This window comes from Dermochelys coriacea, chromosome 7 (assembly GCF_009764565.3).
Source record: "Dermochelys coriacea isolate rDerCor1 chromosome 7, rDerCor1.pri.v4, whole genome shotgun sequence".
Lineage (NCBI taxonomy): Eukaryota > Metazoa > Chordata > Testudines > Dermochelyidae > Dermochelys > Dermochelys coriacea.
The window spans coordinates 29,441,597-29,466,918 of NC_050074.1; the positions used below are offsets into that span (position 1 = coordinate 29,441,597).

At 40.1% G+C, this 25,322-nt stretch overlaps 1 protein-coding gene across 4 annotated transcripts in view; it reads left to right on the plus strand.

Annotated features, from left to right (window-relative positions):
- SUSD3 (sushi domain containing 3) overlaps positions 1-25,322 on the plus strand; it is a 50,466-nt gene that overhangs the window by 11,886 nt on the left and 13,258 nt on the right. For all 4 annotated transcript variants that reach the window (XM_043518455.1, XM_038410191.2, XM_038410192.2 and 1 more), the window contains 3 exons: positions 12,217-12,405; positions 13,921-14,068; positions 17,489-17,653. In XM_043518455.1, coding sequence (XP_043374390.1) covers positions 12,217-12,405; positions 13,921-14,068; positions 17,489-17,653 — 502 coding nt within the window. The remainder of the gene's footprint in view (positions 1-12,216; positions 12,406-13,920; positions 14,069-17,488; positions 17,654-25,322) is intronic.

Below are 25,322 nucleotides of genomic sequence, written 5' to 3' on the forward strand. Positions count from 1 at the left end.
AATGCATCCGATGAAGTGAGCTGTAGCTCACGAAAGCTTATGCTCTAATAAATTTGTTAGTCTCTAAGGTGCCACAAGTACTCCTTTTCTTTTTGCAGATAGCAAATGTTTCCTGTTCTTCTGCCTCTCCCCCAGGGCTACTGCATACTTTAAATCCTCAGTCCCTCATATCTGATCATCTCATCGCTCCCACTGCTTTATCCCTAGAGGATTAGCAGGGCACATCAATTATATATGTGTGTGTGTCTGTGTAATATACTCAAGAGTATTATGGATAATATTGTGCTTGGTTTATAATTAAAGCCTTTTCTTCTTTCAGCCAGACATTTTCTACAGGCCAGGTCTAGTTTATGGGGCTGTGTTACTGTGTTTTGGGCTAACACAGCATGAAATAGTGCAATATAAGGAAGACTGATGAATATAGCAGCTTTTTAAAAACAGTATTTTCTGATCAGATATCTGCTGGATCAACCCACCTGTGCATATTTAGCAGTTTATCTCAGTAAGCCATGCTGGGTTTGAAACCCTGGGTAATTTATGAAGGCAATCTCTACCTGAAGCAAAAATAGAAAACTACATCTTTTCTGACCTTCTTTGGACATACTGTAATGTTTAACTACTGATAGAAACAGATTATTTTATTAGTACATTATTTATTTTTTTTAACTATTAAAAAAGGGATGGGGGACTTCCAGATTATGTTGCTGGTTTGTTTTCAGAGACCGTAAAACTGGTCAAAGATTAATTTACTGAGGCATTTAGAGGGATAGCTAAATATGAGTAAAAAATTATAATTTTGTCTTTGCAAAATGTTCATAAGGATACTGGAAAGGTTTGCCAATTTTACAGAATTTCATAGAATTTATAAAGCTGCTGTAATGTGGGTGACAATTCACATAAGTAAAATAAAATAAAAATCTGCCCCATGTTATAGGTTCTAATATATGTTAATACATGAACTATCTGCAGCACATATCCTGCTACCATCCCCATTGCCAGGCTGCTCTGTAAATTGCCCTGGTGATCAAATAAGCGTTAATAAATCTTCACTATCAGAGCTATATGAAAAATTCTTACCAGTGGGCCCCAGGATGGGGAACAGGGAAGGAGATCTCATTTTTACCTGGTTTGCAAAAAAAAATCCCAAACCTCCTGCCCTTTTCCAACACCTCCCTCACAAACATTTTGTGGTGCCGCTTAGAGGGTTTGAGTAGCTGTGGAGTGAAAAGCAAAGCCTGATAGCTTTCACAGCAAACTGGTCTTGCCCCATTGCTGACACTGTATTGTTATTAGAGCTGGAGAACAATTCTACTTCATAACAGTTTTCAAGGTTTTGGAATTTGATTTCATTCCATATTGGAACAAAACCAAAAGCGTTCAAACATTTCCCTAAAACAGAATTGTCTTGAAACATCCTGTTTTCAGATTTGAATAGTCAGAATTTCAGTTTGGGTCTCTCCTCTCTTAGTAACCAGAGTCCACCTGGGACCTCAGAAACCTTCCTGTTCCTACCCAAAAATCGATACACTGCCACAAAATGTTTTGGCTTCAGCAAAGCCGCATCTTTCAATGAAAAACCATTTTGCAAAAATGTTTTGACTAGCTCGAACCATTGTGTTCTGCCATGTGGACTGGCATGGGCTGGCTCCTGAAACCTTTTTGCCAATCAGCGATGCATATGCAATTTTCTGTTTGATGTCTTCCAACAATAGCTCCTATCTCCATTTTGAGCACTTTCCTTTTTGTTTCATTTGGTCGTCATTTTGGGCAGGGACTGCCTTAATTTTTGTGGCTGGTAAAGCACCATGCAAAGAGTTGATACTTAACAAATAATAAAAGGAATGTTCAGGCCTATGCTATTCGTAGCCTTCTCTCTTTATAGATAGAACAATGTGATTTAAAGGTTTTGACCTCATAAAAGACTACTAGTTCTATTATACGCAAGGCTCTTGTATAGGCCTTATGAGAAAGTCACCAAAGACAGAATCACTATAAAGAGCTTTTTTTTTTCCTCCGTGGAGATTTGATCTGTACGTCAGCAAGATGCTAAACTGGAGACTAAAATCTGAATTATCATGAAACAATCACAAATGTACTACAGATGTGGCTTCTTTTGGTGACAATTTTCATGCAGCTCTTGTATGATGACTCAAGATGTTTTGAACATTATCCCAAAATAGTACATGAAATTTCTTATGGATAAGGGAACATTTTAACATTTCTGGTCATCATTGTTTCAATTACAAAATATGGCTTCTGGTTAACCTATCATTTTGGACTGTCTGCAAAAATCCTATGGTTGGCTGCACATGTTTAATGAATTAAATGTTATTCATGAGCACTGGGAAAAAATAATGATGGAAGCTGAAAATATTTTAGGTATAAAATTACAGACTTCACCAGCTTTCTGTCTAGTAAATGAAATTGCTGCCAGAGAGGCTATTTCCCGGCCTCACAAAATCTGGTTAAGAAGAGACAGGGTGATCCTGAAGCAATGCTAAAGTGACACAATGACTTTAGTGTCAGAGTGGATGATGTGAGTGTCAAGATCAGCTGCAGATGAAAGGATGCTATGTAGAATATTAAGAGAGCAGTGAGTAATTTGATTACATTTGGTTACCTTTTTATGGTCTTTGTACCTTTATTCAATGGAAAAAGATGAACTAGGGGGCCATAAAAAAGGGCCAAAGTGAAGTTGGCCCAGCAGAAGGAATTACCCTTTTTTCTCTCCTCCATTTTTATTATTCCTTAGTGAGAAAGGAAGTTGTATTGAGTGATGTACCTGAGCTGCAAATTCCAGATCAAGACTAGATTTGGTGGTGCCCAGATATAGACCCATAGTTTCACTGTTTGCATGAGTGGTTTTGTTTCAGCCTTTTATAAAGATAGATGCCAGCTAGTGAAGCCAGATCCAAAACCTCTCCAAAGTTCACAGGTGTTCAGAGCCAGGGAGTTGGTTCAGACCCCTATTTAGCAGCATGTGGTATTTTAGAAACAGTTATATATGTTTTTCTTTTTTGTAAACGTTGATAATGCTCTTGACAGTGATACAAAAATCAATCCTGATTGGGCTTTCAAAATAGCATCTAACACTTGATCCTGCATTGCCTAGAAAGGACTGCAGGACTGGCCCTACCTGTTCAGAATGGTTTATTTATTGTGTGCTGGTTTTGTTCTGTTAGGTGACATGCCTGTCTGCCTGGTCATTGTGTGTGCTTTACAGTATTTGATAGATTGAGTTTGTTAAAAATTCTGACAAGAGCCAGTAATACTCCTGTTTTAAAATACTCTTAATTTTATCCTGTTTAGGCTCTCCATTTTGGAGACTAAGACCCAGGTTGTATATTTAGTAGAGCATGTACGTTATTTTTTACCTTGTGTCCTTTATAATGGAATGGAGTGATCAGAAATCAATTACAGGATTAAATGATACTCAGAGGCAAAAGGGGAAGACAGAGTCACTACAGAAATAATTGATCCATTTACTAAATAAGTTAGTCACAAAAACAACAGTTGACATCACTTTCATGAGTAATTTTTATTTGTGAATGGTTTGCTTACAGGCATAATTCTGGTGAATTCCACAGCTGATTATTTTTTTAAACAGAGAAATAGCAGTGAAGAAGTAAGTAAATGAATGCTTCTAGGTTGATGAAGCATTTCCATGCTGGCTAATTAAGTCATATATTTACTTCTCTGAGGTATTGTAGCTTATGGTTTTAATGCTGTTGGTAAATGTACTAATAAAGTGCAGAAAACAACTTTGCATTTACTTTACCAGAGACCTCTTTAAATATCTTGTTTTTCATTTGATTATTTTTATAAATTAGTTCTTTATTAGAAAAAATACTCACTACAGCTGTCTTCATTAGATCTAAAAGTGAAATCAATAGACCAGAATAACTTCGCTTTGATGTAAACTGGGGGGAAAATCAATCAATCAAAGTGGAATGCGGTACAGTGACCAGAACAAATCCACTTTAAAAAAAGTAATCTAAAAGACATGAGGAAGAATCAACTTACACAGATTTGACATATTCCTCATTCAAAGTAGGGAGAATCACATATATTGTCAGTCAAACCCATCCAGCATTTTTCGTGATGTTTAGTTTTGACCTCTTGTGGATTAATATACCCTTCAGGCCACATAAAAAGGGAGAACTGCAGGATATAGAATCATCGAAATGTAGAATGGGAAGGGACATTGAGAGGTCATCTAGTCCAGCTTCCCATGCTGAGGCAGGACCAAGTATACCTAGATTGTTCATGACGGGCGTGTTTGTATAGCCTGTTCTTAAAAACATCAATGATGGGGATTCCAAAACCACCCTTGGAAGCCTATTCCAGAGCTTAATTATCCTTCAAGTTAAAAGTTTATTCTTAATATCTAACCTAAATCTCCCTTGCTGCAAATTAAGCCCCTTACAGTTTTTGTGCTACCGTCAGTGGATGCAGAGAACAATTGATCATAGTTCTCTTTGTAACAATACATTAACATATATAGATAGATAGATAGATATAAAAAACGTATTTGAAAAGAGTTATCTGGTTCCTCTCAGTCTTCTTTTCTCAAGACTAAACATCCCCAGGTTTTTTTTAACCTTTCCTCACAGGTCTGGTTTTCCGACCTTTTATCAATTGGTTGCTTTCTTCTGGATTCTCTCCAAGTTATCCACATCTTTTCTAAAGTGTGTCACCCAGAACTGGACATAGTACTCCAACTGAGGTCTCATCAGTGCCAAGTAGAAAAGGACAGTTACCTCCTGGGTCTTACATATGACACTCCTGTTAATACACCTTAGAATGATATTAGTTTTTTCACAACTGCATCACATCATTGATTCATATTCAGTTTGTGATCCACTATAACCCCTGATCTTTTTCAGCAGTACTACTACGTAGTCAGTTATTCCCCATTTTGTAGCTGTGCATTTGATTTTTTTTCCTGAGTGCAGTATTTTGTACTTTCATCTTGTTGATTTCAGAACAATTCTCCAGTTTGTCAAGGTTATTTTGAATTCTAATCCTGTTCTCCAAAGTGCTTGCAACCCCTCCCACAAATTTTATAAACATGTTCAATTATCCAAGTCATTATTTAAAATATTCAATAGAACTGGACAAAGGACAGACCCCTCTGGGATCCCACTAGATACATACCCCAGTTCGACAGCAAACCATTGATAACTACTCTTTGAGTATGGTTTCTCAGCCAGTGTTGCCACACACCTTATAGTAATTTCATCTAGACCAGGGGTGGGCAAACTATGGCCTGGGGGTCGCATCTGGCCTTTCACACATTTTAATTGCGCCCTCAGGCTCTGGCTGGGGAGCAAGATCAGGGTTGGCCCTGCTCCATGAGTTCTGTGGCTCCGCAAGCTCCCAGAAGCAGCGGCATGTCCCTCCTCTGGCTCCACATGCTGTCCCCTGCCCCAAGCACAGCCCCCACAGCTCCCATTGGCCGGGAACCTCTGCCAATGGGAGCTGCAGGGGCAGCACCTGCAGATGGGGCAACATGCAGAGCTGTCTGGCCATGCCTCTGCATAGGAGCTGGAGAGGGGACATGCTGCTGCTTCTGAGAGCTGCCTGAGGGAAGCGCTGCCTGGAGCCTGCACCCCTGACCCCCTCCTAGGCCCCAGCTCCCTGCCCCACCCCTGATCCCTCTCCCGCCCTCCAAATGCCTCAGTCCCAGCCTGGGGCACCCTCCTGCACCCCCAACTCCTCATCTCCAGCCCCACACCCCCTCCTACACCCCAACCCCCAATTTCATGAGCATTCATGGCCCGCCATACAATTTCCATACCTAGATGTGGCCCTCAGGCCAACATTGCCTACCCCAATCTAGACCTAAGTTTCCTAATTTGTTTCTGAAAATGTCACATGAGATGGTGTCAAAAGCCTTACTAAAATCAAGATATATCAGGACTACAGCTTCCCACCTATTCACTGGGCCAGTTAAGCCTGTCAAAGAATGTCAATGATAGGACAAATTTTAAAGGTGGGATTTTCAGGAGTGCTCAACATTGGCCTAACAATTAGAGCTGGTTGGAAAATGGACTTTTTTTCCTGGCAACAATTGCAGCTTTTCAGAGAAAAATTGAAAACTAAACTATTTAGTCCAGAAACTGAAATATTTTTGTTTGAAAATGTTGCTATGGTGCCTAATGGGAGTTGTAGTTCAGAGGCATCATGCTCCTATTCTTCTCTATAGGTTGGGCTCCTTGGTTTGACCACATTTCTCATGATGCACCACAGTCTCCCCTCCTAGTGAGGAGAGGCCTTGCCATGGTGCACAATGGGAGATGTAGTCTGACTGGGGAGCCTGGCCTATAGAATCTGCGGCTTACGTGTTGCAGGATCAGGACTAATATAGACAAGACAAAGGGTGGTAGAAATGGAGTCACTGAGAGATGAAGTGACTTGCCTAAGGTCACACAGCTGGTCAGTGTCAAGGCCAGGCATAGAACCCAGTTGTCCTGACTATCTTTTCAGTGCCCCATTCCCTGGACTACTCTGCTTCTCTGTCATGTAAACCTGTGCATATTCCAGCATTTGCTTAAAATCCAGAATGTGTTTGTGTCATTGAATGTAGAGCTCAAGCTGATTTATAAGCTAAGGAAATGATTTCACAAATATTTGTGTAGTATTGTTGGCTTTGAGCCATTACCAACCCTTACCCACTCTATTGAATGCGCCGCTACCTTTTTTTTATTGCTTTTCAGGTACTTAGTTTTAAACATTACAAGTACAAAACTGTATCATAGGCAAGAAATGCCAGGCCATTCAGCTGTCGAGATTGCTGACGTGCTTTTATTAGAAACTGTTGGAGCAAGTCATTATTATATAATTAAGCAATAACAAGACTTGACGGGCAACACGCTTCTAGATGGCTATAGCACAGCTCAGAAGCTCTTAAAGTGCTCTCCACTGTGCAAGTCCTGAATGGCCAAACTTTCCTGTTAATTTTATAGTTTTGTAGGTGTCATGTTTAACACTGATTTCCTGAAAAGCTGTGTAAGTGCCTGAATTAGAATGTAAGCTCTTGAGAGCAGGGACTGAGTTCCCATGTATGGGTGCAGTGCCAAGTGCAATTGGGACCCCAACCCTCATGGGGGGTCTTTGGCTGCTATCATGATGTAAAGGGAAAATATTGTCATGAGCGCTGCCTATTTGTGGGATATCACAACTCTTTTCTTCTCTGAGGTCCTCATGGAGGGTCAGTAGGTGTTTGTGACTTCAGGATGTAAATTTTCAGAATGCATTTTGTTTAAGCGTTTGCCTGCAGGAATAGTATCAGCCTCTTTAGTGGTGTAATGGTTTAGCGAGCCGGGGTTCTAATTCTTATTGGCATCTGGCTATTGCGTTATGTCTTAGTTTCATGAAAAGTCAAGCAATAAGAAATGGCACAGCTAGGTTTACATGAGTAATAGGGATAATGAGAAAGCCAAGGATCTTCCTACTTCTGAATCACTGGCGAGCAGTGATCAACTTGTGCCTTTTCAAAGGATTAGCTTTTTGTCTGCTGTTCCTTCTGTTTTTCTGTATAATACAGTGCCATTTCATGTTTTTTCTCTTATCAGTAAAATATAAATCCAAAGCGTGCTTGGTAACTATCTCTGACAAATTGATACTGCTATGCAGATAATCTTACCTGGCCATGGGAGGAAATTTTTGTATTATTTTCTCTTAGGGTTGTTTTTTTTTGTAACCATTTCATATTATTTATTTTTCAGTGTCTGGAAATTATATGCTTGGCTACTTCTGAAAAAACCCTGTTTTGAGTAAATTAAAGTTTACAGATTATGCCACATTTAAATAGCTTTCATTCTGGAATGTTGATCTGTTGATCATGTGAAGTGATCTGTTTATTTATTGTGGATAATGCCATTCTTTTGTACTGTTGAACAAGTTTAATGACCCCATACCTAAACCAAAATGCAAGATCTGAACACCCCGAGAATGCTCTAAATGTGACTTCAAACTGAGAAATGAATGTTTGTAAATGACCTCTCACTCTCCGAAGAGCTGACACAAAATTCCAAATGTTGTGAACATTAGGGGATTCAAAATTCAAACCTGGATCTAAATTTGTGGCTTCTAAAATTGAGTGATTATTGTTACTATTTTTGAAAGATGAGAGCTGATACCATATGCTAAAACCATACATAGTGTAAGCAGATGTTATGCAAGATTTGTCAAGCAGTTTGGTTAATCCCCCATACTAAATCAAACAAACAAAATTCCATTTGAATTTTTAAAAAGAACCTGTCCACTCTGCTTGCTTCACTGCAAATATTTGTAGTAAACTAATATTTGAAAATGTAAATAGTGAATTTTGAACTCATATTTGTAATGGTAACCAGATTCTAAAAGTTGCACTCCCCAGCCAAGGGAGTAGAAATAATACCTTGTGACCAATCAAAACTAACCAAGACATCATGAATTTTGAGTACTCACAGTGACCTGCTTACAAATGATATAGACCACAAATTAGTCTCAAATTCCTCACAGGACTGAGCCTTAATTGTCTGGGAGATGCAAAGGCCAGAAGGTGCATGAACAACGTTTGTTCTGTTTTAGCTCATATTTTCTAGATATAAACACATACCAGAACCCTAGATCTGGACACTTGCATGTCCAGAAATTTTAGCTTCAGATGCAAACTTTGCTATCACAAATGTTTATCCAGCAATTGTTTTACTTCAGGAGGCATTTTAGTAGCAAATATTCTACACGTAAAACTAACTTCCTAATGATAATGCATCTAGTCAGATGACCATGCCTGAGGAGTATACAAAGGATAAAGCTATAGAACATCTGCTTACCTAAATAGAAGGGCAGGAAACATACAGCAATGATCATCTTTTTAAAAACAGAAGAGTAAGGTTAAAATGACAGGAAAGTCACAGCAAGAAATGGCTGTAAAAAGATTACATGTTAATATCAGCAGGTATTAGATCCACATAGGAGAGAAAAAACATATAGGAGAGGAGGAGAAAATAAGGATGAGTAGAATAGTTCAGATGAAATTGGAGATGAATCTGAGCCACAAAGCTCAGCTTTGGACCTGGACTTCCCTCACTGTTCAAGGATGTTCTGATCCAGGGTTTTGATTTTGGCCTATCTCTAGGTAAGAACTGACCTGAAAGCTAACCCCAAATTCAAATGGAACAAACCCAGACCCATCTGTGCATTTGGGTAATACTCTGAACCTCCCCCCCCCACACACAAAAAGAAACAACAAAACAAAAACCTGGCCCTGCTCTGCATTTCCTGAATTTAGCATTCTGAAATCCCACAAGAGAGGGTGCCTGGGCAAAATAAAGCTGTGTTTTGTCAAAGAGCTGATCTGACAAGATTTCTATCCCAGTTTTCAGACCACAGAGATTTGAATAAAAACAACGAGGCGTCCTTGTGGCACCTTAGAGACTAACACATTTATTGGGCATAAGCTTTTGTGGGTTAAGACCCACTTCATCAAATGCTTTTGAATAGTTTATGTTTCAGATTAGCACCTGAACTTTAGGATGTTGTTTAAACTCAACCATTGAACTTTTAAGCTTTGCTCTTTACTAGCCACTGTCCAGAGAAGCCATTTTCACAAGTACACTCTGTCCAGGAATACTCCCTAAGGAGATGACATAATGCTACTATGACCCAGGGGCACACCAGGGAAATACACATGGCTTAGTGGCACATCAGCTGATGAGAAAGACTTAGACAATCTTAAAGGCTCAAGTGAAGGGAATGCTTTGAAAATACGCAGCTCAAGAAGGAATGCCAGCAAGGTAATTGGAGCTCAGAAAATTTAATTACTGTACATATATCACTGGTCAGGAATCAGTGCTTAATTTGTGCCAGGGCTGAGCCCTGGCACCTCTAGGCTTGGCAGTTCATAGCCCTGCCACCTTTGGGCTTGCTGCATTAGTTATGAATGTAAAAAAATTGCTTGAGCCCTGGCACCTTTCATTACAAATTAAGCATTGGACAGAAAGAGCAAGGAGTAATTTAACTAGATACAGGAGTATTAGTGATTCAAAGAAGGACAACTGATTATTTTAAATGTATCTTGAAGGAAAGAATCAAATGGCAAATTATCTGTTCTTTGGACAATGGTTATTGGATGAAGATGCTAGAGCTTTCGGGCCAATAGACAAGTGTACTGAGGGATTCTAATGAAGGCTAGTTTATGCTGCTTAAGAGAGATACTATGTACCGAATATTACTCAAAATTACATTGTGCACTTTCCACTGATATCAGTGTCACCTGATGTCAACTCTGATCACTTTATTGGCTAGTACATACTCCATGTTCTGGCATTTTAAAAAATGAAAGCATGAAACTCGAAACTATCAGAAGCAGATATTTATATTTTTGCAGGTGTGACAACTGCTTTTCAGGAGAAGACTCTGAACCCATTTTCAAAAAACCACAGTAGTCCCGTTAAATAAAAAGAGAGGGTGCACAATTCACACATCAGGCAGGCACCAATGATCAGGTATTTGGGGCAGGGGAAGGTAGGATCCAGGGGAAAACTCTCTAGAAAATATTTACTCTTGTTGATACTAATTATTGCAACAAGGTTGAAAGAGCTACCGTAACAAACAGAAAAAACCCTGCACAGGTTTCAAGTGTCATGTTTTTAAAATCAAGACCTTAATACATATTTGAATAATAGATTGGAACAGTAATTGTCTCTGTGGCTTTTGTTAGTTTTGTTTGTTTTTAAAAGGCATAAATTGAGGGCAGGTAGTTGTATCTAACTTTGAACAACCTGTCTTTTGTTTTTATATCAGAAGCTCAACATTAATTAAACACAGAGCCAAGTTCTTCGCCTGTGTGGGCCAGTCCCATGGAATTCAAGATTTGGCACCTACTATTTAATTACATCTTAGTCGGTTGCTGAATGCTGGACCTTAAGAAAAGGCTCCAAAGTAAGCCAAAAAAGAATCAGGTCCCAAGAAGGGCCCTATCCTGGTCCCCTGGAACTCAGTGGCAAAACTCTCATTAAGTTTAATAAGACCAGGGTTTTGCTCTATCTATCTATCGATATATAGGGACTGGAAGAGGGTTTTTAAAAAATAAAAATAAAACAGATTTGATATGAACATGTAAACCTATTAAAAGTTCCTAAATAGTTATAAAAAGAAGAAAGTTCTTAGTAATTGTAAACCTCTGCTCTCTTATAAACAGTTCAAGAGCAACTCCTTTATTATTTTTATTATAATAGTTAAAACCCCAGTGTTGCAATCAGTGGCGCAGCTGCTGCTGAGTGTGTGGATGCCCACTGAAGTCTTTGATCCTTCCACTGATTCTCCCAGAGTCTCAGATGTTAAAATGCTGAAAAAGAGAAATACTGGTGTTTACTAAACATGAATGAAAGGATGCATACAATGATATCCGGGTTATGTTAGTCCACACATACGAGACTAGAAAAATCACTCCATTTTGTTGACTTTTATCTGTATCAGAATGCTGTATATTTTCTTAATGACTGAGCAATTAAATTGTATTAAAAATGAGTAGGACAGCAAATGCTAAATGAAGCATTTTATGGCAGTAACAATCAGTATATAGAGATAACTGCCAAAATAGGTCATCAAAGCACCTACCACTCAGTTATTCCAGAGAGAACAATATGAACTAAAGATTTTAGTACAAGGAGAAAAGTGAGGGGGAAGGGAGAGGTTATTACAGAGGGCAGAGTTAAAAAGAAATGTTTTAAAAAGCAGAGATTATCAATTCTAGCATTAAACTCTGAGGCACTAAGATCTTTCTTGACATGCAAATAAAACAAAATTGGCACTAGTAAGGCCTCAAAAGAAAATTTGAATGCAAGCAATTTGATAGAAAGGCATAATATAGTATAAAATAGATTTTTGAATATAGCATCCTTAATAGAGAACCTCACAAAAGATTTAGGATGAAATTCACCCATGTGTGGGAAGCCAACACAGTCTATTCACCACCTACATCCATCCCACTTCAGCTATCAATGTAGGGGTTAAGTGAGGCTTAGCCCATTGGTTGGTGCTTGGCTGAGAGGTGAGTTTCACCTTTAAAGAAGTCTCTCAGTTTGTTTGCTTATTGACCATTTCCTCATACTGAGTGAAAACATGATCCTCTTCAAGTAAAAATTAAAACTCCTCTTAACTTCAGTGGACATGGGATTTGGCCCTAATATTGCATTGTTTTGTTCTGTTCTTTTAAATCTGCAGGGCAGTGTAGCCAAATCCTTCCCCCTCAGCTTGGCATGCTACAGATAATTCATGGCAATGGCACCGCCGTCGGAACGGTGATAACATTCCAGTGCTCCGCTGAGCACCTGCTTGTGGGACAGGGACTCATAACCTGCATATGGAAGGGAGACAGTACACAGTGGACTGCTGGAGTTCCCTCATGCAAACGTAAGGATTCTTCTTCTAGAATTACTCAACACCTCTTCTGGGTTACAATCAAGTTGTTTGCCCTGGATAACCTATGAAGCTTTGGGATGACACAGGGATTAATTCCAGAGTTCTGTGCAAAGAAGAGGGCATGTTGAATTTCATTCGTTGCTGTTGCCACTGGCTATAATAGCACTCCAGGCACATTCAGACATCATGAATAACTACACTGGAAAGACTTTTAGCCAGATTTGTGCCTGGTCTAATATCAGTGACCTCAGTAAAGTTACACCAGGAATAAATTTGGCTCTATAGCTGCAAAATGTGCTGCTGTTTGTCAGGAAAATGTATAGCTATGATCAATGAGAATGTATCTGTATATTGCATTATTTAATTCCATTGTTTTCAGGAGGAATCATGTGGCAAAGAACATGGAGATATTTGTAAAGTAAAATTACTCTGTTGCTGAGGGTAGTAGAATGGAGCAGCTATCATATTGAAAAATAGGGCTTGAAAGGCAACAATATTAGCTGCCTTTCACTCTGTGCTGTTCCTTATTTATTACACGCACGACAATAATTTAACTAAAAATGGACCCAAAGCAAAACTCTGGATCTCAATGCCTGTGAACTTCAGTGTGTTTGAAATTCAGAATAGACCTCAAGTTTGAAGCATGGGACTTTGTCTCATGTTAACCTAACTGATGAATAACATTGCCATGCACCTGGAATTCCTGATTCACTTGAGCCATACTTACACCTGATTTAGGAGGCTTCCATTATAGTAAGTAAATTAGAACATTCAGTTTTAAAGATTGTGAAAGTATAAAGCTATCTATGGAATTCAACAGAAACAATTCTTAACCTTGCAGTCAGGGTAGTGTAAGAAGTAGGAGTAGCTTTAAGAAGACGATATCAGTGCTCAGACTGGACTGGCATAGGTTGCTATACACTACTCCTGCTTCTTCATTCCTTTGGATAATTTCTTTCTCACCCCTACAACATCCCCAATGTCCAGCCCTGCATGTTTACTGCTGCTTCCATGATCTGTCCCATTCTCAGTCCTAAGACATTGTACAGAGCTATCGTTCCCCTAAGCAGGGGCTAATTTAAATCTTTTCTTTTCTTTCCAGTGTTTGTTTTTGAAGCTCTAGTCCTTGTTAACATTTGATTTCAGAAAACCTCTGGTACATCATTTGCATTTGAGATGCTGACAAAGTTGTGGGTTTTTTTGTTATTGCAATGCTGGCAGCATCGTGTTTGATTAATTGCGCTGGCTAAGTTACTTGTGAAAAATTAATTAGTAACTTATAAATAAGAGACTTTTTAATAGTCCACCTTTGAGACATTCTTAGCTTGAAATGAAGCCAAATGTCTCTGAATGTCTTAGGGCATACTAACATGAAAGTTTTCATTGCAGTATTATTAGCAAGAGTGTGAAGCAGGTAGACTTCAGCACAGTTTAATGGAAATGAGAGAGCTAAATTTAATAAGGTGTTCATTTTGGAAACCTGTTTCTGTATTTGCTTTGCTGCAGCCATATCAAAATATGAGGCTTTTGGATTTAAAGTAGCAGTGATTGCCTCCATTGTGAGCTGTGCCATCATCCTGCTGATGTCTATGGCTTTTTTGACCTGTTGTCTCATCAAGTGCGTTAAGAAAAATGAAAGGAGGAGAACAGAAAGGTACGGTCTCATTCCACAATGACAGCCTTGTGAAACTGACAAAGATACCCATCAGAGAGGGAAGAGCCACGTATCTTACTCACATGCTCCCCATATCCATAGTATTTGACAGCTGCCTTATCTTTTTAAACATATTCATCCTAACAACACCCCTGTAAAGTAGTAGTATCCTTATTTTATAGGCGGGGAACTGAAGCACAGAGACTTGCCCAGGGTCACACAGGAAGTTATGATGGAGGAACGAGTTGAACCCAAGTCCTAGCCACTGGGCCATACTTCCTCTCCTTGCATTCTGATGGGATGGACTGTATTATTCCCTCTCCTTTTATCTATCTATCTATGTCCCTTTGCTCTAACTTTACTTCTTAGTACAGTCTGCTGGGAGAATTAACCTCACAAAGGGTCAGCCACCAAAATGCCTGCCATCTGTAAAGTTGACCTAAAATGGTGACCCGGGTGTGACCCACGAGGGCTGGTGAGAGAAAGGACTTTGCTTCCTGGCTCAAGCTGGGCAAATAATTGACTTTTCCAGCTTGGCCAGCAAACCCCAAAAAATACTTGGCTTGGTTCTGAAAGTCTTTGGAATTTGTGCACAAATCAGAAACATCTGTTTCAGGCTGGCAAACTGTGTGTGTGTCTGTGTCTTTATAGCCTTCATCTGAGTGGTTGTGGCTCATGCCTGGGATGCGGGATACCCAGTTTTGGATCCTCACTCTGGAGCAAGGACTTGAACTCCTATCTCCCTTTCCCCAGCTGAACATCTTAGGCAATTCTAGTCTCAGTCTTCCCTATTGAAGCTGTTCCTCTCTGGCCTGAAGAATATTCAAGTATTTACACAGACAGAGAGAGTGACTCTATAGGCTGGTGATTAAGGGACTCACCACGCAAATTCCTCCTCTGAATCAGGCAGAGATTTGAATCCACTTCTCCTACTTCCCAGGGTATGAAAAGTGCCTGAATGATCAAATAAAGCCTTATGCGCTATCTGATTTCCTGTTGTTCTTGGGAGGATACAGCTCTAGCTCATTCACCTTCTGCCACTATCCCCAGGATAATGAGCATGTTGGCATCTGGTGATTGCTGACATCATGGTGCTATCCCCTTTTCCTCTCTCTCATACATTCCACTCCCACACCTGCATTCATCTTCAGTGGTACTCAGGCCTGAGGCCTCCCGACTCCTTCACACCTGACCAGAGCCCAGCTTCCTGTCCACCAAGTCCCATTGTGGTGCCTGCTCTGTACTGTCTCCACCACTGTTCCTGCTGCTCGCCTTGCTGGATTCAAACCCAGAAGGAGCAATATGGGACAGATGGGGCCAGCTCTAGCTCCAGGCTCCTCCATGTACAGTTTCATCTAGAGCTGTGCTGGAACCGGAATTTCCATTCCGCGGGAAATTCGACAGTGTTGAAATTTGGTTTTGTTTGAAATCAGAACAAAAGCAAAGAATTTTTTGAAATTTCTCACTAAACATAATTTTGGGGGGGAAAATCATTGGGGTCAGTCAAGGTATTGTTTTTATTTTGACTTTTTAAAGTTTTTTTTATTATATCATCAGTTTATACTATAATAAAATAAAATAAAGTTCTAAGCCAAAAGTCCTTTTGAAATGAAACATCAAAACTTTTTGTTGTGAGAAGTTTGCTGTTATCAAAATGCTTGTTTTCAATTTTTTTCCAAACACATTTTTGTCATAATCAACATGTTCCCATGGAATGTTTCATTTGCAACAAATAGGCATTTTCTGATGGAAAAACGTTTCACTGGAAAATTTTCGGCCAAGTCTAGCTACTGTACATCATCACAATATAACATGATTGCCTTTTTTTGGATCCTCAGTTTGTTGCCACCACCACTCCATCCATTGCCTACCTAATCCCCCTGTAGCCACCCCTTTCCCCCAGCCATATGTCTAGCTACTCTCCTGCTTTTGACTGTTTTTAATCCATATCACCAAAAATGTGTGTAAACTGAATTCAGGCTGGTCCAATGACATTCTGTTGTGCTGCCACAAGGGTGCTCTCAGTTCAGGTCCTGAGCTCATCCTCTCCTCCAGTGGCTGGAGGGAGCTGGGAACATTGGGTAAATTGTGTGGCTTAGCCCCATATGGGGGAGAGCAGGTGGTGGCACATGATAGAAACCTCCCTCTCTCTGAGCTTGGAGTGGCAATGACACGTCCTGGAGAGAGTGGCTGCTAGGATGCTCGGAGGGAATACAAGTTAGCACAGTGAGGTTGGGGGCTGATGGGGGAGAGGAAATAAAGGCCAAAGATCCCAGAAAATCCTAGCATCCTTTAGTGATAACTTAGCTCCTCACACTCCTATTCCCACTGAAGTCAATGGGCAGCACTCCCATTTTCTTCAGTTGGAGCAGGATTGAATCCTGAAAAAACAAGAGCTGAGCAAAACAAAATCAGAGTTGCCAACTCTCACAATTCTATCACAAATCTTGTGATATGTGGCATTTTCCTTAAAGCCCCAGCTTCTGGAGTCATGTGATGTTGTAAGAATCTTAGGTTTCCTTTAAAACCAAGAAAAGTCCATTTCTAACCCTCGTGGTTGTGGAGAAAAGCTTGAAAATGTGATCTGAGTGGTATCCTAAGGGGTCAGACACCAGAGGGTAAATAAAACAAGCCTCAAAAGTTTGTTTTAATCTCATGATATCAGCTTAAAAATTTTTGAGGTCTAATTTATTGTTTGAATGCATGAAGTTGACGGTACTGCAGATTTTTTTCAGAGTAAAACAGTTTTCATTTTTCCATAAGGTACCAGCAATTTTTTTAACAGTGACACTTTTAAAAGGCCAGATCCTGCTGTTCGTAAACAGACTGAACTCCCTTTGATGTCAATGAGCGTTTGTCTGTGAAGGGACACAGGATCCTACCCTACGTGGCTTTTACTAGAAGTTAAACTTTAGGGAAATATCTTATGGACCAAGGAGAGAAAGCATGGGTTGCTGTCACACCCAAACTGAACAAGCCCAGGAAGTGCTACATTCCTCATGGGAACGTCCTCTGGAATTTAATAGGGTTTAAATCAATAGGACTCCAAAAATTAGTCTAAAAATCTATAGATTTGAATAAAAATAACAGCCTTTCTACAGGTTTCTTTGAACTATCCTAAGTGTTCCACAAGGGATTGCCCAGAATCAGATGTGTTTTTTACAGTAAGTACAATTACAGTGGGTTAAATTTTCAAGAATAAGATTTATCCTATCTTGAGCTGCAGTTGAAGAAGGCATCCCTCTTCAGGAAGGCACATACTTAAGTCTGGTTATAGGTGCATGCTTAAAGTTAAGCCTGTGCGTTAGAGCTTTCCTCAGGAGAGATGATATTAAGCTCATGTGTTCCTGAATCATAGGTGCTAAACTACTGTACAAATGTCCTCCCTGGCTGTAGATTTTAACCAAGCTGTGTTTACAGGGATATGCAGTTGTGGTACCAGCTCAGAAGTGAAGAACTGGAAAATATGCAAGCTGCTTATTTTGGTTTTAAAGGCAGAAATAACAACAATAATAAACACTTCGGGAATAAACCAGCATTTGACGACAGGACTAACCTGGCATATGACAATGAAGGCTTCTGCAGGTGAGATGATTAAAATGCAATATGCTGTGTTTCTGAATGTGTTTGCCTGAGTAGATGTGAGAAGGAGGATTAGTGAAAAATTGCCTCAGAAGAAAAAAAATATTGTAAGTGTATTGTCTGGTTACAAGTAACACCAATCTGCAGCCAAACACGACAAGCTGGTCTGAGTTCATGGTGTTTGCAGTTTGTTTTCCAAGCTGTGTATTCTCCATCCTGCAATATGCTGGGCACGCTCCGAGGTGCTGTGCATGCTGGGAGGGTGCTGCATGCCCTCTGCTTGCATTATAATCAGTGGGAGCTGAGGGCGCTTCACACCTTGCAGGGTCAAGACCTAAAGGTTTCATGTTGTTGGTTGTTTTCTGTGGGAATTAATAATGTTACAAAGACAAGATTTTGAGACAGCTTGAAAACCAGCATGACCTTGAGCCCTTATAGCCATTCTCTATCCTGTCCTCAACGCCGTTGGGTTAGGCCTGGTCTACACGCAACATTGCACTAAGTTAATTAAAGGTGTGTATTTAAGCCCATTTAATGAAACTGGTGCCGAGACCTGTGTGGACGCACTTACTGGTTTAAACCTGGCTTGAGCCTGTGTCAGTACCTTTCCAGGCACAAGCTCAGTTGATATAACCAGTTGGAAACTGGTATAAGCCTGTCCATACAGGGCTTGGCACTAGTTCAATGTCATTGGTTAAAAACATACCTTTAGTTAAACCAGGGCAAACTGCGTGCCTTATGGTTTCCTGGGCTTCGGGCCAGAGGAGATACAGTCAACCACTGTATGTGGCATACTCCCCTCCCAGACTGTCGGTATTCCTGGCCAATGTGTGTGGAAGATAGTGTGTCTCTGGGCAGCATTAAATGGTTTCTGGCAGGGCAGTGGAGGAGTCAAAGCTACATGTTGTTTAGTGGGTGTTAATCTGGGGGCCAGACTGTTTTAGCACTACAAGCCAAAAGAACCATTTGGGGAGTGAGCTACCACTCAGTGTGCATCAGCAACATCACAACCTGTCCCGAAATAATGGTGCAAGAAATATGTTTTTATTGTACATGTGCTTAGCACAGTGGGGCCCTGATCCTCTGGGTACTACTGCAGTACAAACACTATCAATAATTGTGAGTGAAATCCTGGCCATATTGAAGTCAATGGAAGTCATTGACAGTCTGTATAGTCCCTTAGACATATTGGCTGAAATCCTTGCCTCACTGAAGTCAATGGAAGTTTTGCCATTGACTTCAGTGAGGCAAGGATTTCACCCAATATGTCTAAGGAACCATACAGACTGTCACAAGGTGGACCACACAGGCTAAGGGGGCTGAGAGGTGTTGTAATTTACAACTTAAACTTAAACTCACCTCTGAATTTGTCCAGATGTGTTACACTGATTTTACTGGTATAAACTAAAGAGCAGAGACACGTGAAGGAAAATGATAATACCATGTGTCAGATTCTAATCTCAGTTTCATTAGTACCACCCACATAATTCTGTCTCATTTCACTGAACTATCCTTTTTCTATCGCTTAGCACTAATATGCTATATACAGTATATTACAGTTCCTGTTTACTGTTAATTCACTGGTTTCAGAGTAGCAGCCGTGTTAGTCTGTATTCGCAAAAAGAAAAGGAGTACTTGTGGCACCTTAGAGACTAACAAATTTATTTGAGCATAAGCTTTCGTGAGCTACAGCTCACTTCATCGGATGCATTTTTTGTTAATTCACTGCTCACTTTACAGACTTTGCTTACAGCAATATCTATGATTTGTAATGGTTACCTGTAGAAAGCAATTTTATACAGTTTATAAAACACCTTCCATTCCACAGCTAGAAATTTATATTTAAGAGGCTCATTTAAACAAAGGTCTGATGGCTGTTTAATCAATTTTTAGATCTGGTGGGGTTCAGAAAGTCTTCTAAAGCTAATTATAATGGAGTCTATACTCTTAAACCAGCTCTTCAAAAGGATTAAGAAATTTGTAATTTTGAACAATTTTACATATGCTGGAGTGTTAACACAGGGTAAAAACACAATCTGCTTTTAGAATGTTTTAAAATAAAATGTAAAATCCAGCAATTCTTAAATATAAAGGTTATTGCTCCATTGGAGCTACCAGCACCTTAGAAATTCTTATCTAAGCCACTCTATGGAGAAAAATCTTTTATTCTATTTGCGAAATACTGCACCTCCTTCCTTAACTGAATGTAACAGGGAATATACATGTCAACTGGACATGCAAAGGTTCAGAAAAATGACTTTTATAAGCTGAAAATGAGTTTGCCACTTCATTAAGAAAGTGGAGAGTTTATAAAGAGAGTTTGCAGAAGAAAACAAAGGGCTGGGAAGGCTTATGAACTCTGCAACCTTTCCACGTAGTAAACTTAATGTGCTGAAAGCAAATGCTGGCAGATGTATCCTACCTTTGGATGACAGAGTGCTGGTTAATCAGGATTCAGATAATCAAGTTTCCACTGTATTTCACTGATGCAGAGACAACGTGCATCTAGCACGTGTGGACTAGTTATTCAGATATAACAAAAAATCAACTAGATTTCAGTTGTAGCAAAATCTCCAGGTTTGAGCTAAAAGCCTGGTTGTTTCAAATGACCACTCAGGTTCAGAAAGGCTATTTCTTCTAAATGGAACTGGAAAGCATTTGACTGAGTTTGGGCAGTTATGAATATTGCCTAAGACTCTATCCTGGAGTTACTGCGGGGATGAGCATGACCTTTTAACAATGCAAACCAAACAAACTTTTGTATAAGTACTTACAGTGGTACATTTATATTCTCCGTTCCATAAAATGTTATTAAAGCTATAGATTTCTACAGTTTAATGCTAGTAAATGGATCTGTGTGCATTGGATGAGATGTGGGAATTGTCTAATGAATTATGTGGCAAATGAACCTTGAATATGACAAATGATATGCCACCTTTATATGTCACTTTGAAGGTTTATTTGTTGTATAATGAATTAGACAGAGTCATATCTTATTTATCATCCTAACCACAGCTTACTGTTAACAGCCAGGCAGTATCAAAGGGTGGCTAGGTAAGTGCAAACAGAAGCTGTCTGATGTATTATAGGATGGGTGAACATTAAAGACCCCAAATGAGATAATAGCTTTCCCCATTGTGTCCTTTCTGTATATAATGCAAATACACACTTGGGCAACTTTCATTTTGGGCTATTTCCTGCCAGTGCATCAGTCGCCATGGACATTCAAGCCTAAGTGCAAGAAATTGCTAAGCTCAGGAACAAAGTGAAAGCAAATCCAACCAAAGTCACATTTACCTTTTTGAAATCATTGGAGTAATTGACTTTATTCCCTGAGAAAACATCCTCTTATTAGCAACATCTGGCCTTTGATTGTAAATCAGAATTTCCCATTGTTTCCAGTGAGGAATTATGCTGAAAAAACATGGCTCATTGTTTGGAGTTTCCCTGCTCTTGTTAATGACCAAGCCACACAACACATAGACCCTCAATGGATCACAAGTTGCATGAATTTTTCCCCCTGCTGGAGAATGTTTGTGTGTTGTTTTTTTTTATGTGAGATAACAAAAGGAAGTGGTTCCCTCCCAGAGAATCTGAGAGATGAGGCATATGCTTAGTATTGGAGCCTTGGAGATTTATACAAGTTTTATGATAGAATTGACTTTCTTTGGAGAAAAGAATTCCTATCACAGCAGTTGCTCCTTTGCATGATATGTATCATAGGGTATATCTATATAGCAGTTAAACACCACTGGTTGGCCCAGGTCAGCTGAGGGGCTTGCAGGACTCGGGCTGCAAAATTGCTGTGTAGATGTTTGGACTCAAGTGAGTGTCCCAGAATCTGGGCTTTAGTCTGAGCCGAAACATCTACACAGCTATTTTTAGCCCTGAGTCAGCTGAGTTGGGCCAGCCACAGCTGTGCCATGGGTCTTTTATTCCAGTGCAGACATAGCCTTTGAGAGACAAGGGTGAGGTAATATGTTTTATTGGACCAACTTCTGTTGGTGTGTCTCTCACCAACACACATTGGCCTAATAAAACATGTTACCTCACCCACCTTGTCTCTCTAAGCAGTGGGACCAACGTGGCTCCAAGAACACTGCAAACAGGTAAAGTATCTGGGAGATAGAAAGCACCTTCTTTAAGACACCTCCCACACCTCTTGAGTATATCTTTAGCCTATTTCTGACTATTAAAAGCATTCTTACTAGACAAGGGTGCAGTACACACAGTGTTTTCTGTCTTTGTTGAAATTTCTTTGAAAGATTGTGTGTTCTGTATTTAGATCTGGGAGCAAAAATAGTTTAAGGAAAAAAAGAAGTAAACCCCCCATTGATATTTGACAGAATAGACATTTTTTTATCGTTCTTGAAATATCTTTGAGGAAGTCAGTATCAAGCTTATGTCAAAGTGATCCCACAGTTTTCGCCTATGCTTGGAATAGGAAATCAGTGTGACAATTGTGTAGTGTGGGTTGGCAGCTGCTGACTTTAATTGTGACCACTGTACATGGAAGGAACCACATTCTGACCTTGGATACACGTGAGCAAGTCACACGGAAGTGATGGGAGAGATGCACAGACGTACGTAAGATCAGCATGTGATTCAATGTGAGGTGCATGTTAGCAATTGCCATCTGTGCCATCCAGCTGCTATTTGGAAGAAAGCAACAGTGTGGTGGTTACTAATACTTATTTTAATAAAGCCACATGCCTCTAAGCTCCATATGTTGGCAACATGACGAGTCTCTTGTAATATTCCAGTGACTGACTAGTGCCTGAATAATTTACAACCACTTACGGGGAGGAAGTGCCACATAAGAAGGGACTAAAAAGTTTGTTTTCTCAGGATTTGATGATAGGGGATGTAGGAAGGAGAGAGTGTGTTAATGGTGTATAACAGGGAGCACAGTGAAAAGGGATACTTTACCTTGGATGAAGACATGGGGGAAGAAGTGTAGCCCTGGGCCATGCACACAGCCCAAACAATGTCAGTGAACCTCAACAGCACCTATAGCGAGGAGTACAAGGTCATCAGTACAGGAAGAGCCCAGTCCAAGGAGAGGAAAGATGCCCATAGAAACAGCAAAAGGTGTGTGCACCTGTGATGCAAGGGCATCTGTGATGCAAGAGGTAGTTAGGGCTTGTCTGCACAGGGAAATTGACCAGATTAGCTGTTCCAGAGTTAGTCTCCACTCGTGGCGTTATTCTTCAATCGCTATTCCCCTTTAAATTCACACTCTACCTTACTCCAGAATAACAGCCCCGGGGAGATAACACCCTTAGACCAACATTCCCCCTTCATCCACAGCCAGGATCCCTGCTGGCTATTTTATAGATGCTAGAAAAGTATGACTGCAGGTGAGTCATGCAAGCTACGCACCACACATGGACAGGCAGAAGCCTGAATATTAGCAAAGGGAAGTTTAATAAAAGCTGGCCATCTCCACTGCAGGGTGACAAAGATATCTGAGAGATTAAAGTGAGTGCCAGTGAGAGATCATATTAAAGTAATGGGAACCAAAGGAAAAATGAAACCACTTCCCTCCACCCAAATATAGCTGTGTGGCCACCTATAAAGGAGCAGTCAATTACAGATGTTGTTCAGCTGAATACAAACTAGAGCTAGGACAAAGCAAATTATTTTGGCCTTGGATTCACAGCTTGTAGGAAGAGGGAGAAGTTTCCTTGGTTCATTTGTGATTGCCAAACTGAAACAACACTCTCCTTCACCCCTTTTAAATGATTTCAGCCATTCTTCTAGGGATTTCAAGGAGAATCAACTAATAAACATGCATAACCTGGCACTACGATAGGAAACTCGCTACAGTAACAGGGTACACAGTAAACCATCCTCCCTGTGCATATGAAAATATCCAGTAAACTCAGAACACCCTGCTGTGTATGCCTTGCCACCAGCAAACCAGGAGCATGCCATCCACCACCCCCACCACTGCAAAAACAGATACAGTTAGAAGCAGGAGAGCCTGCACTCGTTGGGAATTCAGTTTGCATTAACATCCATATTATGGTATGAAATATCCAAACTACAGGAAGCCTCCATTTCCCTCACTCTCAGCACATGTCCCCCCATTTTATCCCCGGGATAGCCCCTTCCTTGACAAGGAAAGAGCTTTGACTTGTGGCCTACTTTCCCCGCTCTTCAGGGATTTTTTGAAGATCACAGCAGACCAGCTGCCTTCTATCACCTTTAAGAAATATATCTGCTATCTCTCTCCTTCAGACTTGAGGAGACAAGCCCAGATTGTTTCTGCTCAGGTTAGGCTCAGCTAATCAGCCCCCCTGAAGAAGTGTCATGTGACAAAATCCAGTCCACCCAGTTCAGCAATGCATCCCAAGGAGCTGCAATTAAATATAATGGGGTTTTTTTTCTAACATGAACATTTTTGGAGGAAATGCTGCATTTGTGTAGAAACATTGACAACAACCCAAAAACTCAAACCACGAAATTTGGAGTGTTTGGAGTTTGAGGTGGATTCTTTTTTACAGCTCTCTTGCTTGTTTTCAGATGTACTGTTGTCACCAGTTAGCTGAACTGACTGCAGGAGTGAGTCAAGTGAAATGAAAAAGCCCATGTCTGTGACTACACTTGAAAGTCCTCCTATTAGACACCCACTGCAGCTGATACATATTACCAAGCCAAAATATCTGCAGCTGGGCAACAGATTGATGTACACCCACAGAAGTTATTTTTAGTGCTTGTCTCTGAAAGATCATGAAATTCGGTCTTGGGTCCTTTCCAATTACAGCGTGTCAGTCAGTACGCATTATTAGTATAGTAAGCAAAAAGCAGATAAGCAATATCCAATAAAAAGATGTCCAAGAGAAATGACTGCAGAAAAACAAGACGTGCTTGGGAATTTTGAAGCAAATGTGTAATAAGTGATTAAGCAAAATCAGTGAAATGAGTTCCCAACATTTGCCCATGCAGAAATCGCAGCTATGCTCTCTCTTCCGTTTACATAGAGTTTGTAAAGAGCCAGGTTTCAGAGTGGTAGCCGTGTTAGTCTGTATCAGCAAAAACAACGAGGAGTACTTGTGGCACCTTAGAGACGAACAAATTTATTTGAGCATAAGCTTTCGTGGGCTAAAACCCACTTCATCAGATGCATGCAGTGGAAAATACAATAGGAAGATATATCTATAGATATAGATAGATATAATATACACAGAGAACATCAAAAAATGGGTATTGTCATACACACTATAACGAGAGTGATCAATTAAGGTGAGCTATTATCAGCAGGAGAAAAAAAACCTTTTGTAGTGATAATCAGGATGGCCCATTTCCAACAGTTGACAAGAAGGTTTGAGTAACAGTGGGGGGGTGGGGAAATAAGCACGGGGAAATAGTTTTATTTTGTGTAATGACCCATCCACTCCCAGTCTTTATTCAAGCCTAAGTTAATTGTGTCCAGTTTGCAAATTAATTCCAATTCAGCCGTCTCTCGTTGGAGTCTGTTTTTGAAGTTTTTTTGTTGAAGAATTGCCACTTTTAGGTCTGTAATCGAGTGACCAAAGAGATTGAAGTGTTCTCTGATTGGTTTTTGAATGTTATAATTCTTGATGTCTGATTTGTGTCCATTTATTCTTTTACATAGAGACTGTCCAGTTTGGCCAGTGTACATGGCAGAGGGGCATTGCTGGCACAT